Source organism: Drosophila serrata, unplaced genomic scaffold (genome assembly GCF_035046125.1).
Source record: "Drosophila serrata isolate PLE 108 unplaced genomic scaffold, ASM3504612v1 contig_293, whole genome shotgun sequence".
NCBI classification, from domain to species: Eukaryota; Metazoa; Arthropoda; class Insecta; order Diptera; family Drosophilidae; genus Drosophila; species Drosophila serrata.
Window position 1 is genome coordinate 1,339,300 of NW_028257191.1, and position 17,325 is coordinate 1,356,624.

At 34.1% G+C, this 17,325-nt stretch overlaps 3 protein-coding genes and 2 long non-coding RNA genes across 8 annotated transcripts; 4 read left to right on the forward strand and 1 right to left on the reverse strand.

The window, feature by feature from the left end:
* Window positions 1-2,827: 2,827 nt before the first annotated feature.
* On the forward strand, window positions 2,828-3,774 carry LOC147643103 (uncharacterized). Its single transcript, XR_015272550.1, has 2 exons — window positions 2,828-3,358; window positions 3,440-3,774. It is a non-coding gene; the product is annotated as an uncharacterized LOC147643103 (long non-coding RNA).
* Window positions 3,775-5,409: 1,635 nt separating this feature from the next.
* Window positions 5,410-11,168, forward strand: Sclp (leucine rich repeat containing protein 20 sclp). 3 transcript variants are annotated; one of them, XM_020942193.2, is made up of 4 exons: window positions 5,410-5,887; window positions 10,467-10,610; window positions 10,671-10,838; window positions 10,906-11,168. In XM_020942193.2, exons 1-4 carry the CDS (start codon window positions 5,617-5,619, stop codon window positions 11,055-11,057), a joined length of 735 nt encoding a protein of 244 aa, XP_020797852.2. In that variant the 5' UTR covers window positions 5,410-5,616; the 3' UTR covers window positions 11,058-11,168. The 3 variants fall into 3 exon arrangements, with proteins under 3 accessions (XP_020797852.2, XP_020797854.1, XP_020797853.2); XM_020942195.2 differs by lacking the exon at window positions 5,410-5,887 and adding an exon at window positions 7,498-7,621; XM_020942194.2 differs by lacking the exon at window positions 5,410-5,887 and adding an exon at window positions 8,105-8,951.
* On the reverse strand, window positions 8,444-9,395 carry LOC147643104 (uncharacterized). Its single transcript, XR_015272551.1, has 2 exons — window positions 9,037-9,395; window positions 8,444-8,972 (listed from the first exon to the last, which is right to left on the reverse strand). It is a non-coding gene; the product is annotated as an uncharacterized LOC147643104 (long non-coding RNA).
* Window positions 11,169-12,063: 895 nt separating the features above from the next.
* On the forward strand, window positions 12,064-15,443 carry LOC110191987 (uncharacterized). 2 transcript variants are annotated; one of them, XM_020963018.2, is made up of 3 exons: window positions 12,064-13,061; window positions 14,913-15,047; window positions 15,112-15,443. In XM_020963018.2, exons 1-3 carry the CDS (start codon window positions 12,723-12,725, stop codon window positions 15,292-15,294), a joined length of 657 nt encoding a protein of 218 aa, XP_020818677.2. In that variant the 5' UTR covers window positions 12,064-12,722; the 3' UTR covers window positions 15,295-15,443. The 2 variants fall into 2 exon arrangements, with proteins under 2 accessions (XP_020818677.2, XP_086692805.1); XM_086836679.1 differs by lacking the exons at window positions 14,913-15,047; window positions 15,112-15,443 and adding an exon at window positions 13,170-13,362.
* A 136-nt stretch (window positions 15,444-15,579) lies between these two features.
* Window positions 15,580-17,234, forward strand: LOC110191986 (uncharacterized). Its single transcript, XM_020963017.2, has one exon. The coding sequence runs from the start codon at window positions 15,580-15,582 to the stop codon at window positions 16,447-16,449; it is 870 nt and encodes a 289-aa protein (XP_020818676.2). The 3' UTR covers window positions 16,450-17,234.
* The last annotated feature ends 91 nt before the right edge of the window (window positions 17,235-17,325 follow it).

Below are 17,325 nucleotides of genomic sequence, written 5' to 3' on the forward strand. Positions count from 1 at the left end.
ATTCCTTTGTTTTGGTGACAGTTATACGATATTTCTTCGGTGCAACTGAGAATTCTTCTAATTGTCGGTGCAAATTTTACAATTCAGTAAGAGCGAGTGAAATATGGAGGGCGCCACAGTTCAAAGAATGCTGAAGAAACTCATCGGTGTTTTCCAGTCAATTCTATCCCCAAATTGTCTCGAACTGTTTCAATTTTATATATTAATACTTTGTTGTGAAAAGATATTGTGAGTCTTTACCACTTTCAAACTCATCGCGATATTTTTTCTTGGTTAGAGAAAAATCATTCGATTCTCTTCAATGCCTTGTCATCTAATTAATTATAATATATATTGTCAACAGCATTTGCCACGATCAGCGATTTTTCTTTTATTAAACAGTCAAAAGAGTTGATAATTCATTCATTTTGGTTTCGCAGAAGCCATCAACCATCATCATCATCAAACGTAGGAACTGTGCGGATAGATTGTAAACCGTGATATTCTGTGGAACGTTGAGAAGGTGGTAGAAAATTGGATTAATGTTTATATTGAACCTTCTAGTATTGGTTCCATTACTTAGGTCGATAAACTATTTTTGAAACCAATAGTATGAAGCCACTGTTACATACCAGCACATTTTCGACTTATCTTATTTTTTCATATAAAAAAAAATTTTTTAACTATATATGTAAATAAACAACCCAACATATGACATTCTCTTAGTAAGATATTGGGGAGACAAAACTGATTGCGAGCACAAAAAGATTTTTAGGTGTTACCGCTCTAAATACTAGTCATTTGCCAAAACATCAATGTATGGAGACATCGATGTTTTAAAAAATTAAGAACAAAAAAACAAAATATTTATGGCCTCATAAAATCAACTTAGAAAACTGATAACTGAGATCATTCTTATAAAGGTTTAATATTTTTAAAAAAGAATTGTGGTGGCATTTTTCCCCTTTTTTATATAATAAATAAGAAAATAATCCGCTTTTCAACGTACCTTTCATTGCTTTGTTTCTTAATAGTGACGGAACTAAAATATCGATGGTACAAAAACATCGATAATTTAGATAATTCCAAAAACATCGATGTTTTTGCACCTCTAATTGTCGACAACCGGTTCTATTTAAAGCACAAGACGAGTTCACCTCATATGGCTTGTTTTTGTTTGTCCCTAAGTGATTTCTTGCGGAGCTGGCTGTCAAGGACAGTTTCCAACTACCTCAATATGTCGGCACTGAAGCGCCTGGTTAAGGAAGTCGGATGATTGAATATGGCCTCTAACTGAAATGTTGGACCGCTGTGTGATTTAGGAAAAAACAAGGTAGCACCAGTGCTCCACTCTATCCACTCTATCCACTCCATCAAAGTCCCGGCCACGGATAAAGCTGGTTAGCAGACGACTTAGTCCACATCGACCTTTGAAATGCCTGGAAGTTGAAAAAACTGCCAAATGCATTGAGATTTTCGAGATCGGCAAGGCTAACTGCGGAACTGTCCTATTTCAACCTTGATGGCCTACGGGTTCCTTATTTATAGTTTTCCTATTTCTCCCCGGATCCTCCCCTCTTCCTTGCAAATGAATATAATTGACAAATTCTAAAGTATTGTCATGGAATCCACAAATTAAATTATTCATTCATTATTGTTCATGGCAAAATTTGTATATTACTTGAAATATGTTTCTGATATTATATGGACTAAATTAAAACGAATTAGGTAACGAGAACTTTGAGATTCTCGAACTATTTTTCTCCAACAAAAAGGGAATGTTTCGAAAAGTGCATTGTGTAAAAGTCTGACACAATCTATTAAAAATAATTTTAAGATAGGGGTTTTATAAAAATAAATTTTTTGAATTGACAATGCCGAAAGATTTTCCTCAACAAAGAGTGAATGTTCCCAAGAGTTTGCAGTGTTTTAAAGTCTCACAAAATGTATTAATAATATTAGGGTAGGTTGAGGTTAACCTATCCTAAAGTTAATATATGGGTATTATGTTCAAAAAAATTTGTACGACCTGACTTGCGATGGGCATGGCTCGCACTTAGCTTATAAAATCGATGTTTAAGACACAATAATAAAATACTGCTGAAATGAACAAAAATCGTAATTAAAAAATGTTTCAGAGCCCATTAGAGGACGAATTGGTCTCAAAATCAACTAAAATTTCTTTTTTGGATATTAATTTTGAAATTGGTGGAATAAAAAAAGGTACGTAAAGAGGAGTACTTCGACGTGGACAGGAATACAATAGGTATATTTTGTGAAGCCCAACCTTTGTTATTGACTATCTTTTCAAATCAGTGTTACTCCAGTCGTGTTAAAAAAAAAACCGGGCCAAATAACACACATGCATACATGAATATAGTTGTATCTCTTAAGATTTTAATGAAGCCTCCGATTAATGAAAACTGCATTTTACGTATCAAAAGGCCACAACTAAAGAAGTAGCCTGAAAGTAGTAGAAGCAGTTCATGATGACGTTATATATTTTCTTATAAGACATCATTACATTAACTTGTATAGGTTAGTACAGTTGGTTTTATTTTTTAATATTTTTATTAGATTTTTTGCGACACTGGCCGAAGCAATATATAATAGTTTTAGATATGGGATAACAGAAAAAAAAACAAAAAGGCCTCAAGATATTTATATTACATAAATGTTTTTGTTAATATTCTTGATCATCATCAACAGCCGAGTCGATCTATCCATATCCGTCCGTCTGGTTTCTCGTTTTGAAACTATCTTAATGCAACTTCAGTTAAGTTTGCATTAACGTTCACTCGTATATAAGCTGTCATAGAAAAGATCGTTAAATGTAAATGTAAAACAGAAAATAAAATATGTATAGGTGAATATAATAAAAGTAGGCTGTCCTTCGTTGTTTTTTTTAACTAATTAATTTAATAATTTCATTTTAATTTATAACTTATATTCCATTAATTAGTAATGTCTGAATTTTAATCTGCAAGGATATACAAACTTCCCTGCTTCGAAGTTAATTTTCTTTCTTGTTTATGATGTTTTTATTATAATATTCAAAAATATCAATTGTGCGAATTATTAATCAAATTTTATTTGATATATTTCTTAATGCAACTATGATAGAAAAAACGTTTTTAAGAACTTTTCATTTTTTTGCCATGATGTTTACCATTCTGTGGAAATGCCCATATGTGGTATCTTTACAAAGACTAAAGAGCTTTTGGCAGCAATTTTTGTATCTTTTTATCGCGTCGCTATAATCGTTTACATATATTCTAATACAATGAAATAAATGTCTTTGCAACCTTTAAATTTCCCGTTCTTTTGTCGAACTGATAACACTGCGATGCAGTTAATTAGTGTGCAATGAGAAATACAGGTAAATATACAATAATATAAGTATTACTAGGAAATGTCGCAATAACATGTCTTGTTTTGATTCAACAATATAATATTCCAGTATCAAAACAACAGAAAACAGCAGATGCGTAAAAGCAGCTAAATGAAGTACGTATTTACATATTTACATACTTATATCAATTAGAGTGGACTTCTATTGACTACAAATTTTTTAGATTATTCGTCTTATGTCTTAAAAACAAAGAAAAATAAAATTACGGAAAATAGTAATAATAATATTTTAGTTTTATAAAGGTTTTGACATTGCTTACACGTAAAAGATTTATAAAGAATCAAATTAATCATAACCATATTGTATGTAATCTGACACGGAGACTAATGAATAAGCTTATTCTGTAGTTATTAAGAAATATACGTTTTTCTTCTGCAAGAATAGTTAAGTTAAATAATTTGAGCCCCACTTGCATAGTTAGTTGCGTCTCAAACAGTAAGTTTGAGTCCCAACTTTGCGTAACCAGACAACTCTTATACTCTTGCAAATATTATGCATTTTGCAACACTGTTAATATTTCCTAAATGACTAAAAATATCGACAACTGATCCATTACAAATATCTTAGTCGATATTTTTAGACTTCGAGATCGCTGAATATAGGCAAAGTGAATGAAAAGCCAGTCTTGCCATTGTGATTTTGGTTGAACACTTTGGGGTTCACTGTTTTTAGTCATTACTATCCGGCTAGATTCATACATATGTACATATATCGCAGATATGTGCATAACCGATATTTTCAGGAATTCAGTTGTATAGAGGGAAACCCCTGAGTAAATAAATCTTTTTCGATCGATTGTATACAAACTTCTGCGTGCCAAACTAGAAACCCTTAAATATTTTATGAATAAATGTCTTCCTAGTTCTTCCCAGGAGTTCACCATTGTAGTAGTTTAGTTTACATATTATATGTATTTACAGTTTTACATTCACAGTTTGGATTTTCCTCCATATCTAACGATCGCTTGTATGCCAGCTACATGTACTTTATATGGTCGGAGGTGACTCCTTCACTGCGTTGCAAACTTCTGACTGAAATTATAATACCCTGCAAGGGTATAATAAGACAGGAAGCCAACTTCGGTTTGAACACCCTGACACCCTATTCCCTATTCCCTATTCGACAAAATAATGCCTACTTGCGTTAAATTTAACTATAATAATGCCTACTTGCGTTATATGCAATAGTATAATGAAGCATAGCAATCTGAATTTGTTTTGTCCTTAAAATAGAGCCGGTTATAGATTCCGTCGATTCATCAGCAGACACGTCGGTGTTGTTGATGAATCGTTGATTAAGTTCCATGCAAAATACTGATGATATTAGCATGGATAATGTTAGCATCCCGATCTTTTACTGTAAAGGTCCACTTTAATGTGAATTTGCTTATATTTGGAGCTTTCTGCATTCGAATTGCTGCGTTCTCTCTCGCGTTTCCCGATCTATATTTTCTTCCCTTTTCTCATTGAACTTTTAGACTTTTCCGTAACCAGAATGAGCTTATAGAATACAGAAAGAAAGACTGTTTATATCAGAGGCTATTGCTCTTGAGATGACAAGGCATTTCGTATTATGCAGATATACTCTCCTCATGAAGTTTACTGAGAGATACATTAAATATATTCGATGCACTTTGTTTTTAGTTTAGTCAATGAAATTTTGATTAAAGAAAATAAAAACTACGACAAAACTATTATTTGCCAATAGGATGCACTTGTATAAATATATGGTAATAATTAGATAGGGAATTTTTTTTTGTTTGTTCCTTAATCAGAGTTCCACACCAAAGGCCATGTTTTCAAATATGTATATAATATACTGCTTATACATTATTGGTGAAATTCTAATTTTTTTGTTGAATTTTTAAATAAGTGAACCAAACAAAGAGCATTAGGTGGTCAACGTATTGAACTGTGTTATTATTTTTGTTTTTCTTGCCTTTTTATTTTTCATTGGCTTGTGCGCAATTTTCCTTTATTCTTCCGTGCTATAAAAACCGAAAGTAAAAAGCATTTTCCATATTTCACTGCGCAAGAGAGTCACGTTCGGATGGTTGTGTAGTAGCTCGTGCTTAAATATTCTAAATAAAAATATTAAAACTAATTTTTAAAAAGTTAATTTCGAATCCCTAAAACAAACTTCCAATTGTGATCTAATTTTTTTTGTGAGATAGGAAAAGTTTAAGAAGTTCGGAAAGAAAGCACAAAGTTAAGTTCAGTTTAAACATGCGGCCTTTTGGCAACGATATCACAAATATCCAGCACAATGCTGGAAGTGCCGGTAACAACGATCCAAATGATGGTAATGGGAACAGAAACAACGACAACAGGAACTCAAATACAGACGAGGAGGAAGGTTCCGAGCAAGAGGTAGACCCACGAGTTCCGCCGCACATAGCCAGGATTGGCGGGATAGGCACCTTTCCGCCGATCGCCGGACAGGGTGTCATCCGTGTAGTACAGCGATGCGAAGAGGCCAAAGAGAACCGCAAGCTTGGTAAGAGCACATTTCACCGTAGCCCCTGAATCCCTCATTGTTAACGTTATACCCTTCGCTGATGCGCAGTTGCACATTCATAGAATATATACGTACATGTATATTGTCTGTATTTGGGGGCCATTTAGGAAAACAAAAATTAGTCAACAATCACAGCGGCTAATACGCACTTCCCCGTCTTATACACATAAACCTGTAAATCAAATTAACCAAGTACAGTTTGATATCAATATATTGACTGTCATTACCATCGACATTTTTTCATAAAACATGAGTTTCTATTTAGATTGTAAGCTCTGTTAATTACATTTGAGTATTATGCGACCTAACATTAAATTATGTATGTGTATATCCTGAATTCATCTGTAATCTGCAATATCGGTAATAATTAAATGCGTTTTGAAGTATAAAATGTGACAGTTAAAACACACACTTGAAATGTACCCAAAATGTTTCATTTCACCATCATCTATCCGATTTTTGAACTTAAATTCTACTATTAACTTTGACTAAATTCGTTTTTAACATTTTGTTAGCAAAATCGAATTTTTTTATTTATTGCATTACTTCCATATCCCTGCTGTTTTTGAGGCGCCAATCCAGGCTGGTGCATAATTCTTTGCATTTTCGAAAATTTCTTGTTGCTCTCCATCACAATTTGATGAACTTATATAGCCGATAAGTGTGTAATAGGTTTTTAGTGCAACTCTGAATTCTTCCCCTTGCCTGTGAAAATTTGTGCATTCAATTACTAATTAATCTATTTGTTTAAACCCCGGATTATTACTCGTTTGGAATGTGTAGGAAGACAGTATAAAAGTGGTAGAGATGGTTATGTCAAAAACATATAATTTTTGGACAAAACCAGTGATATTAATATCAAATATCAAAACTGATCAACAACTTGTATTATTTGTTGATGACGGTTGTTCAACGGTTGTGAACGCAATTAATTTCTCGGCATCTACAAAATGTCATTAAATAAAATGAGTAGTTAATTATGAAAGACCCAATATTTCAATGTCAATGTCAAATAAATTTTCTAAATTATATACAAATGAATATAGAATGACTGACACTCTAACTAGAGGGATTGGTGTAGCTAAAAATTTGTCTTTCATATTAATATTTTCATTTTAATTATGATGTGCTTGCGGATATGCAATGCCACACCACTCAGATTTTGTTGAGATTCAACTTTGCAGGATGCTGTAAATCCAGATGTTTGCCACGAATTAACACAGAAGAGATATTGGGACTCTATAATTATAAATACACCGGATATTAGGATATCGGCCCTTAAAATCATTTTTATATTTCTTAAATCATTATTCATGATCAAAGAGTCGATTCCGTATTTAGTTTTGGGATCGCGATTTAATTAAAGAAACCGGAAACAAAATATAGAGTGCTGTCTGCCTTAAATTTCTCCTTTAGATTTTGTTGTAATATGCATTTTTTCTTAAAATCAACGTTTTAAAATATTGTTAAATAACTTAAAAGTCAATCTGAATTTTTTTTTTTTTTAATACACTAGAATGTTTTTATTCTTAAATTTTTAACTTAAATCGAGTAGCTAAACCTTTTTTTGTCATTATATTTCTAAAACAGGATGATTATTAATCAGAATTTTTAATTTAAATTTATTTCGCAAAAGTAAGTGGAAATTATAAACATAAAGAGAGAATCAGAAGAAATCAGAGAGATCGTCAAAACTATAAACATGTTGAAGAGGTATCCCATTTTATACTTGCATCTGTGGACTCAGCTTTTCCGCACATTACTGTGGAATTAATCGTTTAAAATATGTAAGGGGTCTGAAGGGGAGAGCTAAAGGAAGGCAATCAAGAACAGTCTGACTTATTAAATTGTTTGTTTATCTTTCTTGTTTCTAAAATATTGCGAAAAGAATCCTATTATTTTGACTATAGTCGTCATTAGCTATGTCATTTTGTCTTTTTTCCCGTCAGATTTGGCTTTTTTGAAAGTGTGATTCCGAGGGACAGCGGGAATTCTACCTTTTTTTTAGCACATCTAAATAAACTTTTAAATTAACTTTTACTATATGTTTTAATTAAGTTTGAAAGGTGAATTTATTCATTCAATTCTTGCAATTGAAATTTTATTTATTTATATCCTGGAGTATTTTATTTCTACCCTGGTGCCGCGAAAAATATTTCGATAACACACTGTAAAGCTCTGGAATAAAGTTTTAGTTTCGCTGCATATCCTTCATTAAATGTCAAGCGGGTTTGCAGTCAAATAAATTGGTAAAAATATAAATTTCAAATAAAATTGACTTTAATGCGATAAACGCTTTTGTAAGTGATGGTCCATATATAGAAATATATTTCAATTAGCAATGAAGTTACCTTAATTGTAAGGTGGGAACTGCGCCGACACAATAAGTACCAATTTACCGTCCAGATACACAATAATTGCTGTTTTACTTACCAACTACCAACAACAGCTACAAAATAGGTACTGTTTAAGGTAACCAATCAACCACTGAAACAATAAATAAATAAGGTACCTGCTGCAATAAATTTTCGGAACTTTTTTTCTACAAAATTTATTTATTTTCTTAGCTATTTCTTTTTGTTAATCCAGCTTATTTTGCCAAGAAAAAAATACATCACTAGTTGTCAGTGACTACAAAATAGCTATTTTTGTTATTTTGTTGATTCTCTTTCATTCTTTTACAATTTTCTATTCTAAAAAGCTTGCGATCATTGACACCCACATACAAAGAGACTAGGATTCTTGTTCCGCTTTGTATTCGTGTTTGTATGCATGTACATACATACATATGTATGTATGTATTAATGGAAAATGTATTTTGGCCGTTTCATTCATGTTCTTAGTTTTTTTTGGGCCGCATCGTGTGATAACATAAGTTTCGAATTATCAGAGAACAAAGAATTTATCAAACATAGGTACATATGTACATACATACATAGGTACATAGTTACATATAAAGGGGGTGTAAAGCCGGTAAAGATGGCGCACTTGGTTGTAAAGGTGATTGAAAGGTGCGAGGCTGCTACCGAAAATTCACATTTGGGTAAGTCGGCCAGATGTAGTGCTATATATAAAAAATAAAAATAGACATTCGGAAGTAAAATGTACATTCATATATACATACATACATATGTATGCATGAAGTTATTAATGCGTATTACAATACGTACATATGTATGTATGTACATAATGTAATTTAAAGAATCTAAGGCACATGTAATCGAATCTTAGGCGCTATATATGTACATATGTTCATATGTAGACATACGTATGTATACTTTCAAAGAAAGGTCAATAATTCATTATGAAAATTATAAATAAAGTGAACTTTATTAATAATATGTGTAGAGTGAAAGAAAATCAATAAAAGAATCTTAATAAAAGTGTTGTATTGTTTCAAAGATTTATGTACATATGTATGTATATATTGTACATTTTTGTATGAAGGTTCGTGTGATCAAAAATAAAGTAGAGGTGCAGAAACATCGATGTTATCGATGTTTGCAAATCATCGGAACCATCGATGGCTGGGTCACCACCATCGATGTTTTTACACATGATGTTTTTAGCAGCCAAATACTTGTCTATACAAGCCTCGTCATGCGAAGCGGAAAGAGTGTTCAGCAAAGCTGGACAAACTATAAGTGACCACAGGACAACGCTCTGTGAACAAGCTTTTATTTAACAATAAGAATTCACATTTCAATAATACTATTGATAGTCCTGATATCACAGATCTCGAATAAAATCTAGTCATATTGTTAAATTCAATTTTTTTTTAGAAACATCGATGTTTCACTCGATGTTTTTTTTTAAACATAGAAAAGATCGATTGACGCACACATCGATGTTTCTGCATCCCTAAAATAAAGCCCAAAGCATCGAAGGTGCTATCCATGTACACAGTAGAGCTGGGAAAAAATCTATTTCAACATCGATACTATCGATCATTTTGTTTTGTTGAAACAATCGATGTATCGTTAACACTTAAAAAATATTGGTATATAATTTTATTAAAATATATATTTTTGTCTTAAGGACACATTTACACAAATTTGAATACAAGTAATGAATCCCAATTCAAGTTTAAAACATTTTAAATTTAAATTTTAAAAATTTAAGCTACATCTTAAAACTGAATTTTTTTCTTTAGCATCAATTTCAGTGACACTTTCAAGTTCTTTTTTGTGTTGCGAGCTGCTTGGCTTTCGGGCTTAAAAGGTTTAATATATAGTTTAAAAATTAATAAACAAATATTTAAAACAGTATATAAAATAGACCCAAATTTTTGGTATCTTACCCAGTGAGGTTTTAGATTGTATATGTTCTCAGCTTAACAAATTTAAATATGTATGTATGTTAAGTAGTTATACAAAATACACAAAAAAAGGATATTTTTTAGTTTTATTTAATCGATTTTATTCTGGAGAATCGACTCACAATTTTTTTTGCAGTTCTTCGTACACGTTGTGTCATTGAGTGTGCACAATCAACTACTACACTTTCTTAAATACGGTAGCTTATTTTATTTATTTAATTATTTCTACTACAATTCTAGATCTCTCTCAATGTGAACTAATGCAAATACCAGATGCAGTGTATCACTTAATGCGAAATACAGAGTTGCAGACCTGCAACCTTAGTGGGAACGTTCTAAAGAGTGTCTCACCAAAGTTTTCGCAAAAGTTCAGTTTGATTACAGGTGAGTCTCTTCTAACCCTGTCTAAACATTTTTGGAAAAATTAACAATTGATCTTTTCAGATCTCAATCTTTCACATAACAAGCTGACGAGGCTACCAGAAGAATTAAAGAATTTGACTAGCTTGACTATTCTGAATATCTCCCACAACTCCTTTATAGTCTTACCTCAAGTAGTCTTTAAGCTGCAGAGTCTTACCCATCTTGATGCTCAACACAATGCCATATTGGGTAAGCGTAGTCACTAAATGCTATTCTTACCCGACCCATGCATTAATTTGCTCTTTAATCGTCACAGAAATTGATACTGAAGAGGCTATATCCAGTTCCGGTCTTGTTTTGGTAGATCTTCGTTTCAACCCGTTAAGCAGAAACTTCCGTCGAAAGCTGCAGGACTTTCAAACCTCCTTCCGCCTGGAGATCTCCAATAACGTTGAAGACGACTGGTAGTACATAGGCAGCTAACAAGGCAAAACAACATATCTTTTAGCAGCTAATTTTTTTTTTATCGCTATTAATGTTGTATATTATAAAAAAAATACAATGCAGTTACATATATAACGTTTTTGAATAACCTTCATTTGATTCCGGATACCGATAACTTAAAGCTTTAAACAGAGCTCGCATGTTTGGTTCGCGAATTACCTAACCGGTTGATTTAGAATGAAGTCAGTCTCTTTAAATTCATTTTCGGCTAAAGTGCAAGGTGCTTGTTCGCTCCTTGAGTAAGTTGCATCGCGGACATTCGCGGAGTGATTTTAGGTTTTTATTTTTTAGGTTTAGTGAAATAAGTTAAATAAAATAAATAGAAGAAAAAAAATATATTTTAGGTAATCCGTTTAATATTTATATTTACATATTGTTTGTTGATATATTGCAAGGGATCGCTTCATCCCTAAATCTCGCTTTTACCTTTTCTTAAAAGCGGTTAAATTATCCGGTTAAGATAAGCGGAATCAAAACCGAAGAAAATAACCAGGACATCGGCGCGAAAAATGTTTAAATATTTTTGCGGTCTCTGTAATACAATCTAATTAATAGAACGGTTCGAGCTGTAGGAAAGATAAGACGCTTAGCAAAATAAAAGTACTTCTGAAATGAATTTACTAGATGTGGAGAAACATCGATGCATCTAAGTATTTAAACTTTCAGGAACATAAATGGGGACAACCAAAATTTTCACAAAATCAATGTTAAATAAACATAAAGCCTTAAATTATATGCCTAAAAAATAGTTTCGATTCTTTAAAGGCATTGATGTTTTATCGATCGTTGTTGCTTGTTTCTCTGAACATGCTATATGGATCTATGTGAAACAGTGGGAATTATTGGTAGAAGCCGATTGGTGAAACGTATTTCCACAGAGCTCAATCAACCACCCGATAACAGCTGATCGAACAGCTGTAGCTTAGAGCTCATTATAGAACGAGTTGTTAAAACGGTCCCAAAGTTCACTTTTTTTTTGCTGGTATTTTGCAATTATTATTATAATTAAATTCTAAAATTCATATAGAAAAAGGACGAAAAGAGCAAAAAGGAGAACTCTCTGATTTTTTTGATTGGATACTAATATTGCGAAAAGTACGGAACGCAGGAGGGAAAAAAAAGTTGAATAGAAAACTTTACCTGGTTGAAGAAAGAGGTAGAATTAATAGAAGACGTAGTGACATAGCCCATTTTATGCGATTTAAGTGACAAGGGAAATTTTATAACTCAAATAATCTGTTCTTGGGCGACGATGTCATTCTCTTCTCCTGGTATGTGCCTCAACTTTCATTGTGGGGTAAGCTATTAGTACAAATTGTTTACAATCAATGCAAGCAATACAAGTCAGTCTGACTCCTTTAACACAATTTCATTAATTTTAATACTTGCATTTATATTGCAATATATATTTATAATAATAATATACATATAATTTTCCTATGTTTTATCCAGAAATAACGATGATGTGAATTGTCTATTCAAACATATCCTCTTGAATTTTGGCATCGACGTTGAAAAAGAAACATCGATGTATCGAATATTTTTAAACATCAACGCTATCGATAGTACAATCGATGTTTTCTCAGCTCTATGTTAATAGAATTAATATTTTGTAAATAATTATTGAGAATGCTACAGCAAATCAAGATGCTGGTTTTAGGCATCATCACATTGTGCCGGCGTGCCTTGTGTTGCTTCTCTAGACACCGAAAGATGAGCCACGGGGGCTCTTTTAATGCCAGCGACCAGTTGCAAGCGGTGAATGTTGTCGTTGAGCGAGGCGACTTAACGACTACCTATCCGGGTGGACGCACGGAGGGCAGATCACTGGCGGGTCCTCGAGATCGTGACTGGAACTCATGGGACGAAAGTCCGCGAACCGTGGAGGAACACATTGAGCAGTACCGTCAACGGATGGCCCAGCCGCCAACGCCACCAAAGGAGGAACCAGAACCTGACTTCTTCAGTGTAAGTTTTTAATTTCACAGTTGTATATTGGCCCAAACACCTTTAATTAAAAACTTAATTTATGCAAGAAGTCAATACTAATTTATGGATATTATTCCGCCTTCTCAGAGATGTTTTCGCCGACATCGTCGTCGATCTCTTTGGTGACGTGGGTGCTCTAAACTGACCACCTCATCCCTTCTTGAATTATAAGTATCGACCTTATGGATAATTAAGAATAGAGAGTGTCATTCTTTCCGTACCAAGCACATGATTATTTGTGTTGGACGCGATAGAAAAAATAGGAAAGAATACGAGAAACGAACGCTCAGCGTGCTGTCTATTTGTTGCCTTGCATGTTACTGAGTGGGTTAGGATTAAAGTTTTTAGCTTAGGAAGGCTATCTACATACGTTAGATATAATATAATTTTGCACAAAAGACTCTAAAGGGTTCAGCAATTTACTTGCTACGAAGAAATTGAGCTGACCTAACAAGTAAGCACTTTCCAAGTCTCCACGACAAAGTTATAAATAAGATAATGATTGGCTAAGGAAGATAAGTTAGTTGGGAGAAATCTACTAGACTAGGATGGTAATCTTTGGTCTGCATCCCAGTTTAAATGGCTCTTTTGAACCGATTTGATGCATGTAAATAAATCCAAGCACACCCCTGGCTCTATTCAGCATAGACGACATATGATCGATAAAGTCAAATGTAGGGTCCAAGCGGACGCCCAAATCATCAACTAATTTAATTCTTTCCATAGATCAGCAGTTCAGCGTATTAGCCGCAAGCTTGGGAACGACAGGAGAGAATGTCATTAGCTTGCATTTAGATCCGAAATTATTATAAATTATTATGATCTGTTTGTAAATCCGACTGTATTGTACGCAAGGCGTATATATGTAAATACCATGGAGTAAGTTAAAACTTTGGGCAGGTCTTTAATAAATTATGTACAAAATAAGGGACCCGTGCTGGACGACAAAGGTAACCCGGAGTACATTAGACAAGCTATTTTAACAGAGTCAAATGCTTTACTGAAATTAGATTTTATTTGTTTTCGCTTTATAAATTCATGTTTACATGCAGAAATAACTAATTTACAGAGGTGCTCTCTATTTGTTGAAATCCAATTTGCTTTCTTTTTCTGGAGAGAATTAGCAAATGATTAAAGGAGGAGAACGCGAGATTCCGAAGGATATTCCGTTGAGGTATTCCGTCGGGACCTGATCTAAAAGAATAGAGCTTTTGGTTAAATTAGGATTTGGCTCGGCTTGGCATAATTTAAGAAAAAGTCTGATTTGAATTTGTAGTTTGAAAAAGTTGTTTAAAAAAAACTGCGCAAATAGATGGTCAATTGCTTTTAAAGCTATTTTATTGAAACTTTGTAGTTAGTCTTCTATATACTCTCACTCGTATATAAGTTGAAACGTGCCGGATCGAAAGATTATTTTATAGAGCTGCAATAGAAACTATCGGAAAAAAAGTGATTTTTCTAATTTTCAACGTATTTTCATCTAACTTCAGATATGACCATATTGTATTATTTTAGAATTTCGTACTTCGTATAGCTGCCAACATGTTTTTCTATTGGTTTGTTGTTTTATAACATTTCTGTTAGTTATTCTTTTCGTTTGATCAAATTAAATTACTTTTTAACAATCAAATAGTAAACTGTAAGGGTGTAAGAACTTCGAAAATAGATTATATAAATCGAATTGAAAGTTTAAAAAATCATTTAAAAGGGTTTAATACCGGTATTTATGTATAATCAAAAAAAAAAAAATAGTTTGGAAGAATTAAAGTCTACAAACTTAGTACAAATATATAAGTTAGGTAATTTATGGTATTATTTTAATTATTTTAGGAACTGGCTCCAACTATTAAGCCTCAAGTGAAATACTACCTCGACAACGGCAGCAGCTCGAGTGCAACTGGCAGCCTTCACCAAACAGACTTTTCAAGACTTCAGGCACAGGACGTAGTGCCCATTAGTAATAACGTAAGAGTGTCAGAACCAAAGTAACGCATATTTATATTGATATTTATTCGGTTTCTCTGTGCAGGCTGATCTCGAGGATTGGGTGGATGACAGTGTCGGTGGGTGGGAGGAGCTGGACACCTCCCAGACGAAACAGATTCTGCGCGAGAAGCGGCGAGAATTGCGCCACCAGCGTCAACCTGCCGCCCGTCCTGCCCCCCCTACTGTAGGCGCGCAGCGGCTGAGCGATGTGCAACGCGTAGCGTAGTTGTTGCTTCACTACCCCTTACCCCTCACCCACCACCAACTCATGCCCCTTGTTCGGTTGACCATTCCATCTCGTTCCTTATCTTATTTTGTTCAGTTTTGGTTTGATTTAGTTGATTGACCACACAAAATAAATCTTGCCTTCCTCCACTCGCATTTCCCTTCGATCTCGGTTAAGCCACACTTCCTTATGCGTCTGTGGTTGGACAGGCTTCATTGGTCTTGGCTTCTGAGACAGGGTGTATAAAAGACACGATGCATAGAGGCATTCAAAACTTTCAGTACAATGTGGCTGCCGGAGCTGTTGCTGGTCGGACTGCTCGTTTCGTTCGCGGACAGTTACGACCGCAGAGTTAACTACTGGGATGCTTTCGCTTCTGGCAAGCTTCTTGAGCGCCTGAATGCCCTCACCGACGTAGATCAGTCAAAAGTGGACAAGTTACCTGGAATTATGCAAGTCACAGCGACCACAACCACTCGAGCACAAGCCAAGGCGGACGATTATTTGGACGTCGATGTGGACGCCGATGCGGTAAATGAAGAAGTGGACAGCCAAAGTGCGGAAACGAGTCATGAGGGATATTCTGGTGAGGATTACGAGCGCAACTACGAACATTTTGTAAAGGAATACTTTGATCGAGATGCGGCTGGGGCTAATATCGACGACGTCCGGGAACTGCAGGAGGAAACCCAAGCTGTGGAGCCCACTAACATAAAAGACCATCGTTGCCGACGCGTAAAGCGAAAGGATGGCAAGCTATGCGAGGTATGCATACAGCTTAAGAACAACGAGGTATCCGAGACGTGCAGCTACTCCCACGAAAATCAACCGGAGCAGTATGCCTACGGCAGTGACACCCAGTACAAGCGCTATCGCACCGATCCGCAAAAAATAAAGAAAGATTATCAGAAACTGAAGCCTGACGCTCCTAGCAGCTTGTGTTTGCGCCACCAGCAGGAAAATAGGGTCTGCTATGAGTGTAAGGATAGCAAAGACCAAAAAATCGAACGCTGCTACGATGTTCAGGCCAGGAAGTCTAACAACAAGACTAAGAAGAAGAGGGCCTCCTCATCCAAACGCAAGCCGCGGTCCCAGTCGGAGAAGGAGCTGAGTATTTACAAGCGCACCAATAGCTACAGCTATATTCCACTATAGTAATATTCCACTAAACATACTGATGATCAAGCATTAGGATACTTGATTCGTTATTTTCTCACCAACAACGCCTCCGGTTGATCAAGATCGGGCACAGACTCGGCTCTATGAAACTCTGAAAGAGCAGTGAGGTTTTTTTTTTACACCCGTTCCTCTTTACCAAGTAATTTTGCATTCATTTCATTTTCCAATTTTATAAAAAAATGCATATTTGTCTAGACTATAAAACAAATACAAGGAACTCTTAAACATAAGGGTGAAATCTTAGTTTTGTAGTTAGTGATAAATGATTTTTGTACATGTGCAATATATTCAAATCTATTTGTAAAACAAAAAGTTTCTTTTTATTGAATATGTTGTTTAATAACGGAACAACTTATTAAAATGCAGCAATGTTATTTTCAATTATTACTACATGGCAGATTGATTTTTAATTCCAAACTTGTAAAAAATCCCTATATGGGAACACAACAAAAATTTGAACAATATTTCTCGTACATTAATAACATTTGGTAGAGCCATGTAGTCATCAGGCAACCCAAGACTGGATTAGTACTGCATTAACTAAAAAATATAAAATAATACAAATAGAAATACAACGAATAATTAATTATGTGCAATATGTATTTTCATTTATATAAACATTTAGACTAGTCGACGATTAAAAATTCATTTTATTAACACGTTATTCCCTTGATTTAAGCGATTTAGTAATTACCTAAGTCAATTCATAATATGTTGTCACATTGTTGCTAAACTTAAATAAATACGAGTTTTTCAAAAAACATGTACTCAACTATAGTTTATGTTGTTTTAGATTATTTATGATTAGAATAGATTAAAAAGAGATGGTCCAAAAGTAATTAAGTTTAAACT